The sequence below is a fragment of the Chamaea fasciata genome, unplaced genomic scaffold (genome assembly GCF_029207755.1).
Source record: "Chamaea fasciata isolate MVZ Bird 193981 ecotype frontalis unplaced genomic scaffold, bChaFas1.0.hap1 SCAF_1, whole genome shotgun sequence".
Classification (NCBI taxonomy): Eukaryota; Metazoa; Chordata; class Aves; order Passeriformes; family Sylviidae; genus Chamaea; species Chamaea fasciata.
The window spans coordinates 5,556,004-5,574,702 of NW_027094086.1; the positions used below are offsets into that span (position 1 = coordinate 5,556,004).

Here is an 18,699-nt window from a genome sequence, read left to right on the forward strand (position 1 = left end):
GGTCTGGTATTTTCAGAGTGGCTGCTGTGTGTCTCTTCATTACTTCTCTCATAATATGGGCTCTTTTTAAAATAGGCCTGTTTGGATGGGGCCCTGGGCAACCTGATCTAGTGGGTGGTCTGTCTGCTCAAGGCACAGGGTTTAAACCAGATATTTTGGACAGACTGGATTGATGGGCCAAGGCCAATGGTATCAGGTTCATCAAGGCAAAGTTCTGGGTTGTAAACTTTGTCCAGAACAATTCCCTGCAGTGCTCCAGGCTGGAGCAGAGTGGCAAGAAAGCTGCCCAGTGGGAAAGGCCCTGGAGGTGCCGGCTGACAGTGGCAGAGGGAGAGTTGGCCTGTGCCCAAATGGGCAAGGAGGCTGGTGGCCTCCTGGCCTTCTGTGTCAGCAATGGTGTGGCCAGCAGGACCAGGGCTGTGATTGCCTCTCTGTGCCGGGCCCTGGGGAGGCCTCGCCTGGAGTTCTGTGTGCAGATGTGTGCCTCAGTAAAGCTGCAATTAGGGAAAGATACCTCTGCGCAAATTAAAATGCCAACAAGACCATCTACCAAAGTCACAACAGGGATTTTTACCTATAAATGGGAGGTAGAGAGATAGAAAGGAAGAAAAAAGAGGAGGGTGAGAAGGGAAGGGGGACAGAGGAGTTGGGAGAGATATGAAGTGGAAGACAGAACAAGACGCTTTGTGCCAGTGGTGTTCCGTCAGTCCTTCCTCATGATGCGCTTAATTGTGCTGGGGGTCTCTGTGGTTCTTGCGTAGGTGAAGACTCCAGGTCTTTCTTTCTGGGGTTAACACCTTTCTCCAGTCCACGTTGCAGGTGGTTTTCCTAGTTTACATGTGAAAGGAAGATGGACCTGCCTTCTTTTGCCTGCATTGCTGAGGGCCCAAGGAGAATTTCTCAGATGCTAATGCAGCCTCAGGGCCAGAGTGGGGATGCACCTCCCCAATGCAGACCAGGCCTAAAGTCAACTCATATTGGGTTCTACAGGGCAATGCTGTAATCCCTCCTCAGCCGGTTCTCCCTGACCAGGCTGCCTTGCTGTTTTCTTGGGAGCGCCAGGCTGGGGCCGGCAGCAGGACCTACCTTTGGCAAGTGGTTCCCTCAGGGGGAACAGTCATATATGGGGATGGTCCTGGTGCTGTCACTGGGATCACTCCTCTCGCTGCCCCCTGAGGCAGCTGAAGGAGAAGAGCCGGCACAGAGCCCGCTGGGCTGTCTTCACCATGGAGCGCCATGGCCGTGGGGCCAGGGGCTGCGGGACAGCTGCGCTGCCAGTGGGGCAAGCAGAAACACTGCATGCCAGGGGCTGGGCAGGCTCCAGGCAAGCCCCTGCCGGCGGCTCAACGTCGCAGTGGTTTTCCTGGGGAATGACGGCCTGGACACGGCCAGCCCCCATGCCTGCTGTGTCGGCCTCGTCCGCAGGATTGGCAGGCAAGGCACAAACCGCAGAAGTCTTTGTGTCTTCCGGCAGTGCCGTGGGGAGGGGCTCGCTGTGCCACTCATCCCGGGGATCACTGTCCAGGGAAGAAACTGCTGGCTCTGCTCCCTCGTCTTGCAGCGGGAGGGACAACGTGCTGTTTGGCTCGCTGTCCTCCTCTCCTGCAGTGTTTGTCAGGGAGCTCTTCCTCCTCCCACTTTGCCAGTAGCTGATCTATCTGAGTGTCCCTGGACGGCGCATCCTTGTTATTAAAGAGAGACCACAGCTCTTCAAACAGGTCAGGAGCCACGAGCTGTGAGTCATTTTTGGTCTCTCCTGCGCAGCCTTTGCTCCAGCTGCAAAGGGTGTGTGGCACCCAGCGGCTTTCTTGATCCAGGGAAGAGAGGATGTCTTCCTCCAACTTCTCCAGCTGCTCTGCCTGGATGTGCAGAAGATGCTTTGAAGCATCCTCAGGCTCAGTGCACTGCAGTTTGCCATGTGCGGTTTGCTCTGGCAGCTGATATGTTCCCCTCTCCTCACAGGGGCTTTGAGATTAGGGAGAACCTGAGAAGTCTGAGTATTCCTCAGGCTCTGACATGTTGTCTTGGTTTAGATAGACAGGTATCTGCCAGGGAGGGCTCGAGTCTCCCTTAAAATGTAAGCCCCTCCCCCCTTTTCCAAATTATTATAAATTTGCAATTAAAAGACTGTCAGGCAAAGATTTTGGGAATAGGTATAGCAGTTCTTTACTAGGGATATAAAAATACAGATGTTGTAGTACAGAAGAATAAGCAAGCAAACAAACAAACAAGAAATCCTAGAAAACCCTGAGAGAGTCAGAAATACAACCGGACACCCTGTTGGTCAGGGTGTTGGAAGCAGTCCAAAGTAAGCCCTCCTGGAGTGGCAGATGTGGTTCTGTTGGAGTAGAGATGGTCCCGTTGAAGAAAAAGGGTCCAGTAATGGTGAGACAGGTCTGGTCTTCCTCCAGGGAACCCATGGAAAACTGGATACCTAGTGGCACTGTGGCTCCTTTTTATCTAGGTTAAGATGGTTTGGCTCCTCCTCCCTGTGTGGAGCATCTTACAACAGTACAATGTAATGTGTCATGTCATTGGTGAGCTCTTAATGGTCCATTAGCAGAAGATATCCCCATGGGGGTAGTGAAACAATGAAGAGAGATTAAGTAGCACTCCACCATCTGATAAGTGACACTGACCCATTTGGGCAAAGATAAGCAACTCTGCTCCACCCAGATGGAATAGAATAACATGTTTGTTACAAAACCCACGACACATGGGGAAAAGCTTGTTGTGGCCCTCATCCCGGAGATCTCTGTCCAGGGCAGAGTCTCCTGCCTCTCTCTCTTTCAATGGAGCAAGCAATGTGCTCTGAGAGTTGTCCCTACCTCCTGCAGCCTCTTTATCTAGGAGTTCTTCCTCCTCCCACTTTTCCTTTAGCTTCTTTTGAAAACTGTCCCAGCACTGTGAGTTGTCAGACTGCTGCTCTGTAAACTGGGCATGAGACAGGAGCTCAGAGGAGTTTCCAGTGTCTGCTGTGGAGTCTTCGTTCAAGCCCGGAGCTCTGTGCATCACCTGGGGCTCTGCATCTGCCTCTTGGCAGACACTTGACAGCTCCTGGGTGCCAGTGGACTTGGTGGACCTTTCTTCACACAGGCATGGGGCAAGGCCTCTAAAAAGGTCTCTGGATGATTTGCCACCATGCTCTTCTTGCACCTCAGTGAGCTCCTGCATCTCAGTGTGCCCCAGGTGGTTCCAGGCTGGCTGGGGCCCTGTGCGGAGCGGCATGCCACCTGCACGTGGCAGGGGTGGCAAACGATGGCCCTGCCTTGCCGCTGAGCCTTGCCAGAGCCCCTCAGCTGAGCTGTCTGTGGAAGGCGTCACCCGGGCCCTGTCAGCAGCCATAGTGCCCCATGGAGAAGGTGGCAGCAGGTCTCAGTGGCCACTGGCCACGGGGCCTGCGGACCATGCTCTGCCTCTGGGAGAAGACCCAGAGGCTGCTGGGGCTGGGGGCAGAGGGGGCAACTTGAGCCTTGCTGAGGCTGCTCTTGGCAATTCAGGGCTGAGCCAGCACAGAGGTGTCACTGTCAATGGAGGGCCGTGGAGAGGCGGCAAGTCTGACACGGACAATCTTTGTGGCTGTGTGACTGTGCCGCTGTGGGGCAGTGAGTGCCCACCCTCCAGGCTGTCCTTCTGCATTCTCAGTTCTCTGAGAATCCATGAGATGTCTTCTTCGTGGACAAGCTGGTCCCCGTTGAGGGGCATGATGGTCACCCATGTGACCTCCGCTGCTGCCTGTGGCAGCTCCTGGGAAGCAGAAGGAGGTGTGGGATGGAGGCAGCTGTGTGGACATGCTGTCCCCCCTCATGGTGGCAAGCCCAGCTCTGGCCCCAAGGCAGGTGCTGACCACGTCAGCCAGGCTGGGCTGGGTTCCCGGCTGCGCTCGCTGTCTCTGGGCCATCCCTTCACCCAGCCATCCTGGTACCAGCTCCACCCTGGGGCAAAGCCTGGTGCCAGGCCTGACCCAAGGTCTCTGCCCCCAGCCCTCCCTCCCCCAGCAGCTCCCACTGCAGTCTCTCCCTCCATCCCCGTCCCTCACCTGTTGCCACCTGGACAGCAGCGGCTGCCCCTCACGGGACTGGCAGCGGGCATTTGCCTCCTGCCTCTTTGGCATCTTGGCAGTGCTCTGAGGAACACTGGCCAAGGGCACCTGGGAGAACTGCTTCCTCCTGAGGAGCTGCTGCCTCGCGAGAGAGCTGCTGCCTCCTCAGAGCGCTGCTCTCCTGGGAGTGGCAACGCCAGGGGTTTGGCCCTGCAAGAGCCCTCTGTGTCACCGCAATGGCCTCTGGGCACAATGCAACCATGGGTCACAAAGGCCTGGTGGGCACAGTTGGCCCTTGTCTCAGAGGGACATGGAGACCCCCTTGGTGACAAAGGCCTTTTTTAGGACTTTGCCACCAACTTTGCCTATGCCTGTTCCTTTCCCAATGACCTACAGCTATCCCTTGTCCCACTTCGTGTTCCTTCTCTAAACCTCCCTAAAGAGGCCCTGTGTCCTGCCAAATTTCTTTTCCCAGCCAGCCCTTCATGTGTCCCACCTCATGTAAAAAGTGAATCAGGAAGGCAAAAGCTCTTTTAGCACTTCATCTGGTCACTACTGTAAAAGATGATAAAAAGAGTTTGTTTACAAAGATTATCAACAAAGGAGTGACAAGGAAAATCTCTGTTCTTTATTGAATTCGTGGTGCAAATATCGTCACAAAGGATGGAGGAAAAGCCTGAGCTAAATAATGCCTTCTTTGCCTCAACCTTGGACAGTCAGACTGGTTGTGCAGAGGTCGAGCAGCCCCATGAGCTGCCAGACAGGGACAGGGAGGAGACTGGAATTCCTGCAATCAAGGAGGAAATCATTAGTGACCTGCACAGCCACTGAAACACTGCCAAGTCCACGGGGCTGGCCAGGAGTCCCCCAAGAGTGCTCAGGGAGCAGACAGGAGGGCTGGATAAGCCTCTGTTTGTCCTTTACTGTCAGTTCTGGCCAGTTGGGAAGATCCCAGATGAGTGGAGGTGCCAATGTGACACCCACAGCCAAGAAGGGTTGCAGGGGGGATGCAGGGAACTGCAGGCCTGTCAGCCTGATCTCCGGCCCCCGGCAAGGTTCTGGAGCAGATCACTGTGAGGGCGGTCACAGGGCCCAGAGAGGACAACCAAGGGATCAGGACCAGCCATTGTGGGTTTAGGAAAGGCAGGTCTTGCCTGATCAACCTGCTGCCTTTTGACGAGTGGGTGCCCCACCCCAGGGCTGAGGGAAAGTGGATGGAGTCTCCCTGGACTCAAGCAAAGCATTGACTCCATCTCCCACAGCAGAGTCCTGGAAAAGCCATCAGCCCAGGGCTTGGGCAGGGGCACTCTTTGCTGAGTTAGGAACTGTTAGGAATTGTGGTGGTGTCATGTTTGCCGAATTTTGTTTGCCAACTGGGAGATAGAATTTTGGGAGAAAAAGGCAAAAAAGGCCCAAATTTAAGGTAAACAGGTAGATTTTATTAACACACACTAAGAGAAGCAAAGGAAAAGAAAAAAAATACACAAATGAATTTCTAAACGAACCCTTTCTCCCCTCACAAACTGTTCATTTTCTAGAAACAATGTAAAGAGGCAAAACTCAGAACTCCAGGTCATTACCACTTATAAAGTAGTCATTCATTCAGTCTTTGAGAAAGAGAAGTCTATCCTGTTGTTTTGATAACTTTCCACAAGAGAAACAGTTTGCTTGTGGCTTTTAACTCACGCAAAAGCAGCCTACCCAGGAAATTCTGCAATTGTGGAACCTCCCATATTCACATAGCCTTTCCCATGAACACACATATGGGTCATAGTTTGGGGTGGCACTTTTAAAGATAAACAGCTTTGAAGGCAAAGAATTCTTCATCCCAGAGAACAGAGATGTCTTCTCACTTCTTCACTGGAAGAGGGCTTCTTCTCATCTCTCTCTGTTCAAACCTCTCACGGCATCACCCAAATCACAACTTCTAATTCAACATTCACTCAGGAAATCAGAGATACCTTTGCTCAAAGAATCCACAAATCATCTCCCCAATTCATATTGTCCACAATTTAAAGGATTATTTTAGCATATTCATATTACAGTCTTGCCATAACTCATAGGAGATTTTCAGCCTAGAACCAAGGCAACTTGGCATCTCTTCCATCTAAGAGGTTGCTCTTCCTTTACTGACTTTGAGATCTCCATATTGTCCCTTTACATGTCTCCAGTTTGGCCTTTTCTCTCATCTCTGAGAAGGGTTAGAGTTTAAGAAAGTCTCAATTTGTGTCAGGAATGAATTAAAGCTTGCTCAGACCTGTGGTGGTCACGTGATCTCTGGTGGCAGCCCAAAGATTTCAAAGCCATGCCGGTGGCGGGGAGGCTGATGGATGCTATCTCTTCCACCCCTTGATCTGATGGCGTGAGCAACTCAAAGCTGCTCTTCGGGGCCCGGTGTAGGGTGGGGGGGATCCCATCTTCGCCCTGGGCCAGGGGTGCCAGCAGCCAGGGCCAGGGAACGTCCCTGCCACAGCCTGGGCCCGATCCCTGCCATGGCCCCAGACCCATGGCCAGCACTGCCAGACTGCAGTACTGCTGCCAGCAGCCAGGGGAAAGGGCTCAGCCAGCCCTGCCTCCTCTGTGGGCAGCGGCTCCCGGAGCCTGGCCAGGCTCGGCCACCCTGGGGCAGCAGGGCCTAAGCTGGGCCCTCCTCGGCTGCCCATGATGTTACCTGGTCGCCAGGCAGGAGGAATAGGAGAGCTCGAACCCAGTCTCAGCTTTATACAGGTATTACCAAGAGTTGCATTCCGTTTTCTGAGTGGTCGGAACTACATGTCAATCCAAAAACTGGTCCCTGATAGGTCCCTGTCCTTTCCAAAGAATTCTAAGGTCCTAGCAGAGCTATATTTTATTAACCGAAAACCAAAACTGTATTAACCTATGACAGATGGCTGAGTCCAGGGAGTGTCTGTGAATGGTGCAGCATCTAGGTGGTTTTTGGTCACTAGCGGTGTCCCCTGTGACCAGTCCTGTTCAGTGTCTGTCCTGCTGATGTGGCCAAGGGCATTGATGGTACCTTTAGCAGTAAATTTGTGGCGACACCAAGTTGGGCGGGAGTGTTGATGTGCTGGTGGGTAGGAAGGCTCTGTGGGGGATGTGGATAAGCTGCATAGATCGTGTGAGGCCAGCAGAATGAGTTTCCAGGAGTGCCAGGCCTGGGTCCTGCCCTCGTGTCCCAAGAAGCTCCTGCAGTGCCCAAGGCTGGGGGCAGAGTGGCAGGAAAGCTGCCCAGCAGGAAAGGCCCTGGGGCTGCTGGCTGACAGTGGCCAAACATGAGCCGGTGTGTGCCCAGGTGGACAAGGAGGCCAGTGACCTCCTGGCCTTCTGTGTCAGCAACAGTGTGGCCAGCAGGATGAGGGCAGAGATTGTCCCTCTGTGCTGGGCAATTGGCACAAGTCTTGCATTCAGTTCTGGGCCCCTTTTTCTCATGAAAAAAAGGGATTGAGTTGCCAGAGTGTTGCCAGATAAGGGCAGTGCAACTGATGAATGGTTTAAAGAGTAAGTCCTAAGAAGAGTTGCTGTAGGAGCTGGATGTTTTCTGGGGAAAAGGAAGCTCCGGGTGGTCCTCACAGCTCTTTACAACTCCCTGGCAAGTGGTTGTAGCCAGGTTGGGATTGATCTCTGTTCCCAGAAAACCAGCCACAGGACAAGAGAAAATGGCATCAAACTATGCCAGGGAACATTCAGGTTGGAGAGCAGGAAGAATTTGTTCAGTGAAACGTTTGTCAGGCATTGGAAGGTTCTGACCAGGGAGGTGGTGGAGTCATCATCTCTGGAGGTGTTCAGAGAACAACTGAACGTGGCACTGGTCTTGTTGTCGTGGTGGTGTTCAGTCAAAGGTTAGACTCAATGGCCTTGGAACTATTTTCAACCTTAATGTTTCAGTGATTCTATCTTTAAGATCCCTTCTAACCCAAACCATTCTATGATGCTCTGAATAAATAACAAAGAGTAATAGAACTTAAGAGAAAAAATTATGAAAGATATGCTGGGTTATTCAGAGACCTATATGAGTAATGAATAAGAAATAGAGTGCGGAAGGAAGCTATCTGATAAATCTAACAACAGTCTGTGCCTAAAGTAAAAGATAAACCTTCCATATGTACAGTCTTAAAGTGTAATAAATGGTCGACATTGCTGGAGGAAAATGAACTGGAACAAATTGATAGCCTCGATGGCAACAAATCATGGAAAGAGGGTGTAGCATCCCAGGGTCCTGTGACCACCATGGCATGATTTGCTCTATAAAATTACTTGGGGAAATTGGTAATTTCTTACTTTTTTTGCAGCTATTTTGGTTACTAGCAAACAAAAGCATTTTGACCTCCTAAATATCTGTCCCCTTGGGAGTCTGTTAGGCATCTAAGCATCAAACAGTTTGTTTGTGTGGTAAGTGTGCAGATTCAAGATTTTTTGAAGCACAAATCTAATGCTATTGCACATCCAATGCAGTATTCATTTTATGTCACTGAATGGCATTAAAATGTATGTAAAACATGACAGTAACACAGACCACAAACAGTTTCTGCACGTATTCATCTGCAAAGCAGAGAAAACAAAATTGAGCTTGTGTGTCCAGATCTATTAATTATGAGATGGTATTGAAAATAAAAATGTATAACAATAGTTGGAAACCATGCTCAGGATGTTACTTTTATTTTCCACTGTTCTGTATTGTGCCATGTTGTGTTCTATGCATGTTTTTTCATTTCTTTTGTGTTTCCCTGCAGGGTGAACCAGGACTTCCAGGATTGCCTGGCACTTCAGTAAGAATTTTTTTTTTAGTTTTCCCAAACTTTGTAGCATTATTGCGTGAGAGGAGAAAGTGGAAATGCAGGGTGGGAGGATCTCACTGAGAGATGTTCTTAAATACTTTTGAGCTGGGGCGTTGGTTGTTTTTTTTCGTTTGTTTGTTTGTTTTTGTTTTGCTTTTTGGGGTTTTTAAGTTTTAAAAAGTGAAGACTTTTGAAGAAGGCATGTGACAGGTTCCAATGAGGAGATACTCTGCCACAATTTTGGGAGACTGTGAGTGTGAAGACCAGGACTTAAGGCAATGAAAGCATTGCCTCAAGTGCATCAGACAGAGCAACACTGTGACAGCACCATGTGGTTTCTGGCAGTTGTTGATTCCAAGTGCCCTTTGGTACATAGAGCCTGTGAAAGTTATAAAAGCAAATGAAATTTCAGTATTGAGTAGCTGAGTGTCTTTGACATGGACTAGATTAATGTCCTTTGTGCATCCCTCTGCCTTCAGAAGTGTCTTAACTGATGCCAGAGACATCTCTGGCAGGCATGTAAGGATGTCCAGAGACTAGTATTGTCTGTATGAAGAGGTAATCTCTGAGTGAATGGAGAAAGAAACTAAGTATGCAGAGGAGAGGTCTAGAACTGAGTACAGTATGGGCTGGTAACAAGGCAGTTAGGGAGTATCCCTTTAACTGTCAAAAAAAAAAAAAAAAAAAAAAAAAAAAAAAAAAAAAAAGAGAGTTAAATTAGGAAATAGCACTCTTCAACTGAAGACAAGAATGGGAGGCTCCCTGGTAATCATGGCAAAGTTAGCAGGCAATTCCCTGACTCAGGATGTGGTGGAAAGTAAAGGAATTAGAAAAAGAAAACTTTTAAAAAACCCAGCCTATTTGGGTAAGAACATTTTGCTGTCCTTCTCAAATGTAATATTAATGATGGGACAGCAATTACCAAGAAATTTTGAAAGATGTGTATAACACCTGAAAATGAGTTTAACTGATGGGGCATATCCCAAGACAGTCTGCTTGTTTTGTGATTTCGTCTGCATTCAATAGACCTTTGTGATTTAGAATAAAACAAGATCTGGGGAATTTACTGACTTGTTTATATAATGAGATAATTGTTCTTACTGTTTATACAGCCACCCAAATCACTTCACAGGTGAGAGAAAACCTTGTGTCAGTCTGAGCTCTTTAAATAGAAAGCATCTCCCAGCCTGCAACAGGATTAGAAGAGCTGTAGGAGTTATCATGCAACTTGAAGGAGCAGCAAGGGGAGAAAAATACCCTGTGGGGGCCCTTCACACCTCTGGCACCTTCTGTCTTGTATTCACTCTTTCCGTCCTTTACAACTCTGCATTTCTATTGCAGGTGCATACAGAAGGCCTAAAAGGAGAAGAAGTAAGAGAGACTCAGTATCTGTTCTTTTACTGCAAGGATATTTTAATCTAATTCTGTTCCCTGTTAGGGTAGATTTTGCTTTAAAATAGTACCTTAAAGGGAAGGTGGATGGAAGCATTATCAGGTCATTGAGAAATAGATTTTCCTATTTACAGTGGAGAAAATAACCAAGAAAAGAAAAAGAGCAATGTCATTTTCAGATGTAGTGTATCTTACATCAATGAGAAGTATGAATTGTAGAGTCAGCTGTTCAATTATTTAAGGACAGGCATGTGTTGACACTAATGTTAAACTGTATTTGAGTTATATGCCTAGTTTTTCTCTGAACCTGGGCACTCAAATAGGGGGGACATATCCTTGTGTCAGTCTGTTAGACCCATGTATAATATACATACATATATATATGTATATATTTAGATTTTGAATTTTTGTTGGTATATCTGTAATTTGCATTTAGCTGTTACTTAATACAATTGTATGCATCATGTAAATGATACTTTAAAGCCCTTCAGAGCTGTGTAGGTTTGGAGGAAATGCTGGTGGAAGCTGCTTATGCAAAAACTGTTCTTCTCCACCACCAAAACCCACCCGAGAGTGTTTTAGTGGAATATCCAGGATATCCCAGCATCTACTGCCTTTGAAAAACAGAGAACCAGATATGGATAAGTGCCTGTTGAGTGTGGGTGGATGAATTTGTCAGCAGTCTAGTGAGTGCTGATAATTTAAGTAGCCAGAGATTAAGGAGAAAACCAGCTGGTCTCTGCACTGGTTCTTCAGGAGTTGTGGGGAAAGTGGTAGTATAGGTCCTATAAAGACAAACACGTCTAATGTGCCCATGGACATTTTCATTAAGATATTTTAACACTTTTTTTTAAAAAAACCCAAACATTCCTGTAGGGAAAACCTGGGCCACGAGGACCACAAGGCCAACCTGGACTTCCTGGACCTCCAGTAAGTTGTTTCTCTCACTGCCTGCAATTTCAAAAGATGAAACTCAGGCTGGAGTGAGGCATATGAAAATCTTATACATTATTCAGGCTCTAAAATATTTAAATAGTGCCCACAGCCTCCAGTTTTCTTCATTGCTGAGAGGAGGTGTCGTGCTGTGCATGGCCTGTCTGAACACAGGGAAGTGATGACCAGGACATGGGCAGACTTTGCCTTAAGGCTGTTGTCATGCAGAACCTGATAGTTTTTCTATTTCTAATGTCCTGAAGAGCTGTATGGGCATTCAGCACATCTCAGAGAGGCACTGACTGATGACTTGTGAGCTGTCATGTCATGAAGGTCAGGGAATAGTTGCTGTCAGAGGGGTTGGCATTATGCCACAAGGTCATGGCTGAAATATTTTCTGAAGGAAAACTAAGAATTGAGTATGTGTGTTTATATTTTAACACAATTTTTGCAACAGCTTGTACATGCCACCCTTCCTACTTCTGACTTAAACTGTTGCCTATTCTAGTTATATTTTATGACCCAGCTCTGCAGGATGTCTCAGTTCAGACTGTCACTGCTGCCTCATTTGCAAACACTCTGTTTCCTCTCTTTTGAATTGCTTGTTGTGTTTCACTGTTGATTGGCTTTTGTAAAATTGATGGCATTGTGAAGATGTGTTACTTAGGTAAATCTGGTTTGAATTATGTAATTTAAATATAGTTGTGTGCTCTGTATTTAATCAGGGCATTGTCATTTTGTCTTGTTTACTCATTCCCTTCTGCTCACAGGACAACATAATTATCAGGTAAGAGTTGTCTAGGTAGCCATGCTGTAATGGTAGCACAAAACAGCTAGGAAATGATATACAGTTCACTAGTTTTTCTCATTCTGTTAACTTTCTAAATCTTTTGACTTTTAAAGGGAGAGCCTGGTCTGGAAGGCAAGCCTGGAGTCCCTGGTTTACCAGGTCAAAGGGTGAGTTGCTTTTTAAATTTAAACTGAAGTCTCAGGAGGCTTGGGACAGCTTTGTTCAATAAAGTTTGCTACTTTCACCCACCTTACATATACTTGTCTACTTATATAAGAATCCTGAGGCTCAGATCCTTTCCTGTATTCCTTACTTATGGTCCAGGAACTCTCAGTACCTCTTGGAGTTGACAGGTTGAATGCAGTGAAGATTCTTTCTTGCCATGTGCTCTCTGGTATTTAGATCTGCTCCTTACTGTTAAGGGGTTGCTTGATATGACTCTGAGTGTGCAGAACCACTACTAATGTAGTGAATCAGTCTGAAATTTTGTTGTCCTGCAAGTCAAATGATGTAAAGATTCTTGCAATACTGTAGAATTGTGCAGGATGGAGAAATGCTGCTACCTCCTCCAAGCGTCTCCTCTTGGAGCAGGCCACAGGAACAGCCATTTCAGGTCCATGCACACATCCATGCCTCAGCAGAGGAAGACAGGAAGGGCCTCCTGTATGATATTTTCCAGCAAGGTTTATCTCAGCATGACAAAGGAATCATGGGCAGAAGACCCAGACCATGTGCTACTCAGGGGTCAAGTATGGGATCAGTGGCCAATGATCTGAGGGCCCAGGGGTGGTACAAATGGCAAGGCAACCTATAGAGGGGTGTGAAGGATGAACAACTGGGGAGGGCAGGGTTAAGTGACCAATGAGGGAAGCAATCCAAGATAGATTTGCAATAGTTTTGCAAGGCACCATGAAGAAAGTCTTCTTTTTCAGCCTAGACAGGGAACCTCTATGGTGAGTCTTCCCAGGGCAAAGCCTGGAAGTTTCCCTGAGGGGATTTTTGGGGTTTCCACACAATACTTATTATTTTCTGTTCTGTTTGGTGTATACTCAAAAAGAGGGTACCCAAAAATGGTAGCTGCTGTACCATTCTCTGCCAGGAGCTTAGTTTTCCTATGTATGAAAAAATCTTGGATTTTTTTTTCTGACATGGAATTATGTCTTCACCTATTTAAGTACTGCTAAAAGGTAAATTTCATAGTTGGCCTCATATTATTACACTCATATTCTGAATCTGCTTTTCCTTCCTTGAGCCTGTTCATATGAAGAACATCTCACCAAACAACACAGAATCAGAATATCCTGGGTTGGAAGGCAGCAATCAGGATCATCAAGTCCAAGTCCTGGCCCTGCACAAAGCAGCCCCAAGAATCCCACCATGTTCCTGAGAGTATTGTTCAAATGCTTCTTGAGCTCGGGCAGGCTTGGTTCTTCCATTGCTGCCCTGGGCAGCCTGTTCCAGTGCTCAGCCACATGCTGCATGAAAAACCTTCTCCTGATTTCCTGCCTAAACCTCCCCCAGTTCAGCTACATGCTGTTTCCTCAAGTCCTGTCACTGGTCACCAGAGAGAAGAGATCTGGACCTGCCCCTCCTCTTCCCCTCACAAGGAAGCTGTAACTGCAATGAGGTCTCTCCTCAGTCTTCCCCAGGCTGAACAGACAGAATGTCCTCAGCCACTGCTCATAAGGCCATTCTTGCTGCACTCCTCTGGACACTCCAATACCTAGATATGTTTCTTATATTGTGGCACCCCAAACAGCCCCCAGGACTCCAGATGAGCCCTCCCCAGTGCAGAGCAGAGCAGGACAATCCTCTCCCTTGCCCAGGTGGTGATGCTGTCCTTAATGCCCCCAGGACAGGGCTGGCCCTTCTGGCTGCCAGGGCACTGCTGACTCATGTTCAGCTTTCAACTGACCAGGATCCCCAGGACCCATCCCACAGCTGCTTTCCAGCCTCTCATTCCCCAGTCTGTCTGTACATCCAGGGCTGCCCATCCCAGGTGCAGGATTCAGCGCTATGGATTCACACCAATCACCATACAATTGGTGATTGCCCAGTGCATTTGTCAAGGTCTCTCTTCAGGGCCTCTTTGCCCTCAAGGGAGTTGACAAATAAGAGTGGAAGTGAGATATGTGCTTGGTGTTTTTGGAAGCAGTCACTTGGGTCTCAGTACTGCTGTTTAATGGGTCACTTTTTTAAGTTGTCACAGAGACTTGATGATAGCTCACTCCTTGAAGGAGATCATGGGGTTTGCCTGCAGTGCTTTGAGTCAGCACCAGCACTGTTAACAGCCTGTATGAGAACCTGTGAGCATAGGAGGGTGATGAGCAAACAACACTACAGGGAAAAGATCTATACCTTGCTAAGAGGTTTTCTACAGACTGTCCATTGGTTGTGTGCTGTTAAAGTTAGCTGTAAGTGTGAATTTTAGGAATCTTCTCCTTGGGAAGATACTGCATGCCGCCTTTAGTCAATGCCTGAGCAGAAAAAGGCATTTACTTGCTTTCCTTAATTTCCCAAATGTTAGAAAATATCACTTGAGCAAATAGCTTTGCAATGCTTTGCTCATGAGTTGGTAAGATAGGAATTATCCTGGTTTTAAATCCTGCTGTGAAACATTGTTTCTTGAATAAGATTAATAGAGCATTTTAGCTGGGTAAAGGACAGTGATCCATCAAGATTTGCAACAGGACAGAAAATGCTCCTGTTAATGATCATTTGATTATAGATGTCATTTGATCTGCTCTGTCTTTGAATTTTTCCCTAGAGTCTGTTGTGTCTAGCTAGTTAGACTTCTCCTAAGGGTCTTTATTAGTCACCAAGCATCTTAGATGAATAGATGTATTTTTTTTTAATTAAAGGCCATTATTCAGTGACTGAATTCATGAGATGAATCAAAGTACTGGGCTTGGTGGATCTGCACAGATCCCATCTGGGGGCAGGAGGTAACAATTCCAACCTGAACCAAGCAACTGGATTGTGCTAATTTTATTAGTCAAAAGTGCCTGGCACCTGATGTCTGCATTTTGACAATGATACCCTCACATCAGGAGCACACTGTGAGAAGAAAAATGCTTTGCTGTTCTCATGTGACTTGTAAGACCTCTGAGTGACAGACAACACTGTCCTGATTTTATTAAAACTGCCTGAAAAAGAAGGAGAACTCTGAGAGTCTGCTTTCACTTTTAGGGTGGTTTTGTGGTTTTCTTCCCTCTTCCTGTCCTTCTTTTTCTTCTGAAATATTGAAGATAATTGAAGTGCTTTGGTTCTGCTCTTAAGTCTTTGATACCTGATCTACTGAAATTTTTGTTAGAAATAAAACCAAATTTTTTCTTGATAAACACAAAAGGTGCAGACATATGACATGCTCCTGGAAAACACGTGGCTCTGTGGCCAGTACAGACTAAAAATAGGGTTCTTCTGAAGTGTACTCAATGACTTGGATTTCAAGTTAAATGTTACAAGTTCATCCAAGTGATTGAAATTTCAGAAAGAAACCAAGAGAAAACATTATCCTGAAGTAGTCATGAGGTAGGAGCTATCTAGACCATTTCATCTGCTGTCTTGCAGCTTAGTTTTATAAAATCATATTGATAAAATCTGTCCAAGTTCAAGGTACAGTCAGTACTAAACAAAAAATAATGCAGGAGTCTCATGGAATAGTAAGAATAATCTTATGAAAAGAAAATTAATGGAAAATATATTTATAATATAGTAACATTTAATGAATGTCCTTCTCAATGTTTAAGACTCAATGTGTGTAAGTCAGGCAGATAAATATAATAAGTAATAATAATAATAATGTTAAAACTGGGAACTCCTGGGTTCAGGGTACATCCTCCACCCAGAGGATATCACTTAGTGCAGGAAAGGTTTTTCCCTCTCAGCTGTCCTGGGAGAGATGAAATTAACAGATCTCTGGGGGCCTGCTGAGCTCTTCCTGTGTTTGATGGTGGAAGAGGTACAGGTATTTGACTTTCCATTCTTGACCCATGTCTCACCTGAGTGGATTGTTGCATATGATTTTTCTGTTCATATCAGTCACAACTTGAATTTGAAAGTCAACACTAGTTTAGCTCTTCTCTGTATATGAACTGTCCTGGACTTGAACCACCTTAGGCTCCCGGGATCCAAGGGAAAGAGAGAGCTGACTGGTAACTCCAGGGTGAATGGCTAAATAATCCAGGAGAGAGAGGAGAATAAGTTTGCCTAGATAATTAAGTAGGCTTTTTTGGGTGGAGCCAATTTCAAGGTGCGGTCTCTCTCAGTGTCCAGAAGTCCCTGTAAGCCTTTACTTTGCCACAAATGCCCCAATAATCACCCATGATCAGGCTAGCCCTGGTGGTATTTTCATCCTCAAGCTACAGAGATGCTCTCACTTCAAAATTTACTGTTGTTATCTAATGCATATGGAGACTGCAAAAGGCTGGTGCCTTCAGAGAGCCCAAACATTGATTAACACTGTTGCATTTCTTCTGGTTTCTCTAGTAATGCAGAGGTAAAAAAGACTGGATGAAATGGGTAATCATAGTATCCCATCAATGTTACAGGGGAAACAGTTGGCATTTATGTTAGCAGTTACATTCATTCACAATTAAAGATGTTTTCAGTGTACTTTGTACCAAATCCACCTCTGTTCCTGTGCCAAACCTCAGAGAAAAACATGCTAAGAGAATATATGGATATTCTGGCAATTGGACAGCAAGAGGGGAAATAATCTTGGGCTATGGTACCTTTCAGAATTTCCCCTCCAGCAGAGTGGAAACAACATTTTTCCTTTGTTTCCTGTCTTCTGTATAGTAGATATCTTTCTGATGGATGGTTGTGTTCACATTTATTTGTGGGTGTTTAAATGTTCAGGTGACTTTGCCTGTCCTGGGAAAGTTCAGCCATGCAGAAATCAAACTGTAAGCAAGTTTACAAAAGAAAGGAAAAGGGATTGATGCCATAGAATAAATCCAGAGTGAAACTGTAATGATCAGTGAGGTAAATATATGAATTGCCAATAAAACACACATTTTTTAACTGTGCTTTTGTTTAAATTGCTGATAAAGGCAAATAGGATATATTTCATATTGTCAAAGGATATGCAATCTTATAGACTTACCTGATTCTTAATGTAGGTAGCAAAGCATAATTTTTGGGTTCCTCTGTCATATTATTAGGCAGTGTGACATTTCACTGAATTTTGCTCTCATAGGTATAATTTCTCCCAGCAAGTATTTATGTCCTTTACAGACTACAAGGCTTTGGAGTGAATCCGTTGTTGTTGGATTTCAGCTAACCTCCAAGTGGCCCACAAGTCCCCTTGACAATGGGAAACCTTTCTCAGTTTCTCTGTCTGTATAATTATATGTTGCTTTGAGGGATTTCTTAATGTTTTGAAAAGCACGGAAGTTTCTCAGCATAATACCCAAGGAAAGAATAAACAGCTCCTCTGGCATCTCTCATTGCTGCCACAGATCAGTGTTCCTGGGCATCAGTCTGGAGACAGAGCAGTTGGCTGGTGGGACATAAAGGAATCAATAACGCTGTGTTGTTTTGATGGACACAATTAAGGATGTTTCCTATGTGCCTGGTGCCAAATCCACCTGTGTCTGGGACCAGGCCTCAGAGAAGAACACAGCAACATCTCTCTTCTGAGGAAAACTGAGGGAAGCTTGGCCGGTTCAGCCTGCAGGAGTGATGACTGAGGGGGGCCTTGTCAATGTCTGTCAGTGTCTACAGGAAGGGCTCAGAGCGTGGACTAGGCTCTGCTCGGTGTGCCCAGCAAGGGGACAAGAGGAACGGGCAGAAACCAATGCACAGGAAGTTCCATCTGACTATGAGGAAGAATTTTTTTATTGTGAAGTGACTGAGTACTGGAATGTCCCTCATTGGAGATATTCTAGAATTGCCTGGACACAATCCTGTGCCTGTGCTCTGGGATGGTCCTGCCTGAGCGGGGAGGTTGGACCAGATGACCCCACTGTAGTACCTGCCAGCCTGACCCATTCTGTGGTTCTGTGATTTTGTGGTTCTGTGACTCTCTGTTCTGGCCTCAGTGTTGTAACTCTGGAAGTCGCCGCCTTGGTGTGTAGCTCCCACATGGATAGGAAGCTGGAGGCGGCTCATCTCCCGTGTCTGGCCCCACATACCACATCCCGTATGTTTTATTCATAAGCTTACTTATTTAAATGAGTGTTTTAGCAGTGTCCTTTGCATAGTCAACTTGACAGTGGGCAAAATTATCATCTTTAACTAGAAAACATATGTTCAATCACGTGGTGACAAGGTCTTCAAATTAAAAAATGAGCTCTTGTTGGCTTTGACAAGAAAAGAAATGATGGACGTTGGAAAAGTAGAAGGAACATTTATTAATAGTAAGTGTGCTGGAGTATATTATTCAAATTTTTATTAATATCCAGTCCTGGAAATTATTACAAATTCATTCTGATACCTGAGGACCCTACAACAACTCCTTTAATATTCTTCTTAAATTCTTCTGTATATGGCTGCTGATTTTCATTGTTTTCAGGTGGAGGGTTGTTGGGGATTTTTTTATGAGAAAAATAATTTAAATAACTGATTCTGACACACCAGTAAATAGATCTCAGTCGCAACTGAGGAAAATATGATGAAAACTTCTTTTGTTTTCTATGGTTTAGATTTTTCATTCATTTAAGTCAGCAGAAAGGTATTGTTCATAGATCCTGTTTCTGCACATCTTTCAATGAAGAAAAATAGAGGGAAAATTTTATATATGACCCTTCACATTATCAGGGACA

General features: G+C 46.0%; 1 protein-coding gene across 1 annotated transcript in view; it reads left to right on the plus strand.

Annotated features, from left to right (window-relative positions):
• Positions 1–18,699, plus strand: part of COL22A1 (collagen type XXII alpha 1 chain) — a 201,780-nt gene that overhangs the window by 104,340 nt on the left and 78,741 nt on the right. The window contains exons 20-23 of the mRNA XM_066203455.1: positions 8,773–8,808; positions 10,159–10,188; positions 11,086–11,139; positions 12,046–12,099. Coding sequence (XP_066059552.1) covers positions 8,773–8,808; positions 10,159–10,188; positions 11,086–11,139; positions 12,046–12,099 — 174 coding nt within the window. The remainder of the gene's footprint in view (positions 1–8,772; positions 8,809–10,158; positions 10,189–11,085; positions 11,140–12,045; positions 12,100–18,699) is intronic.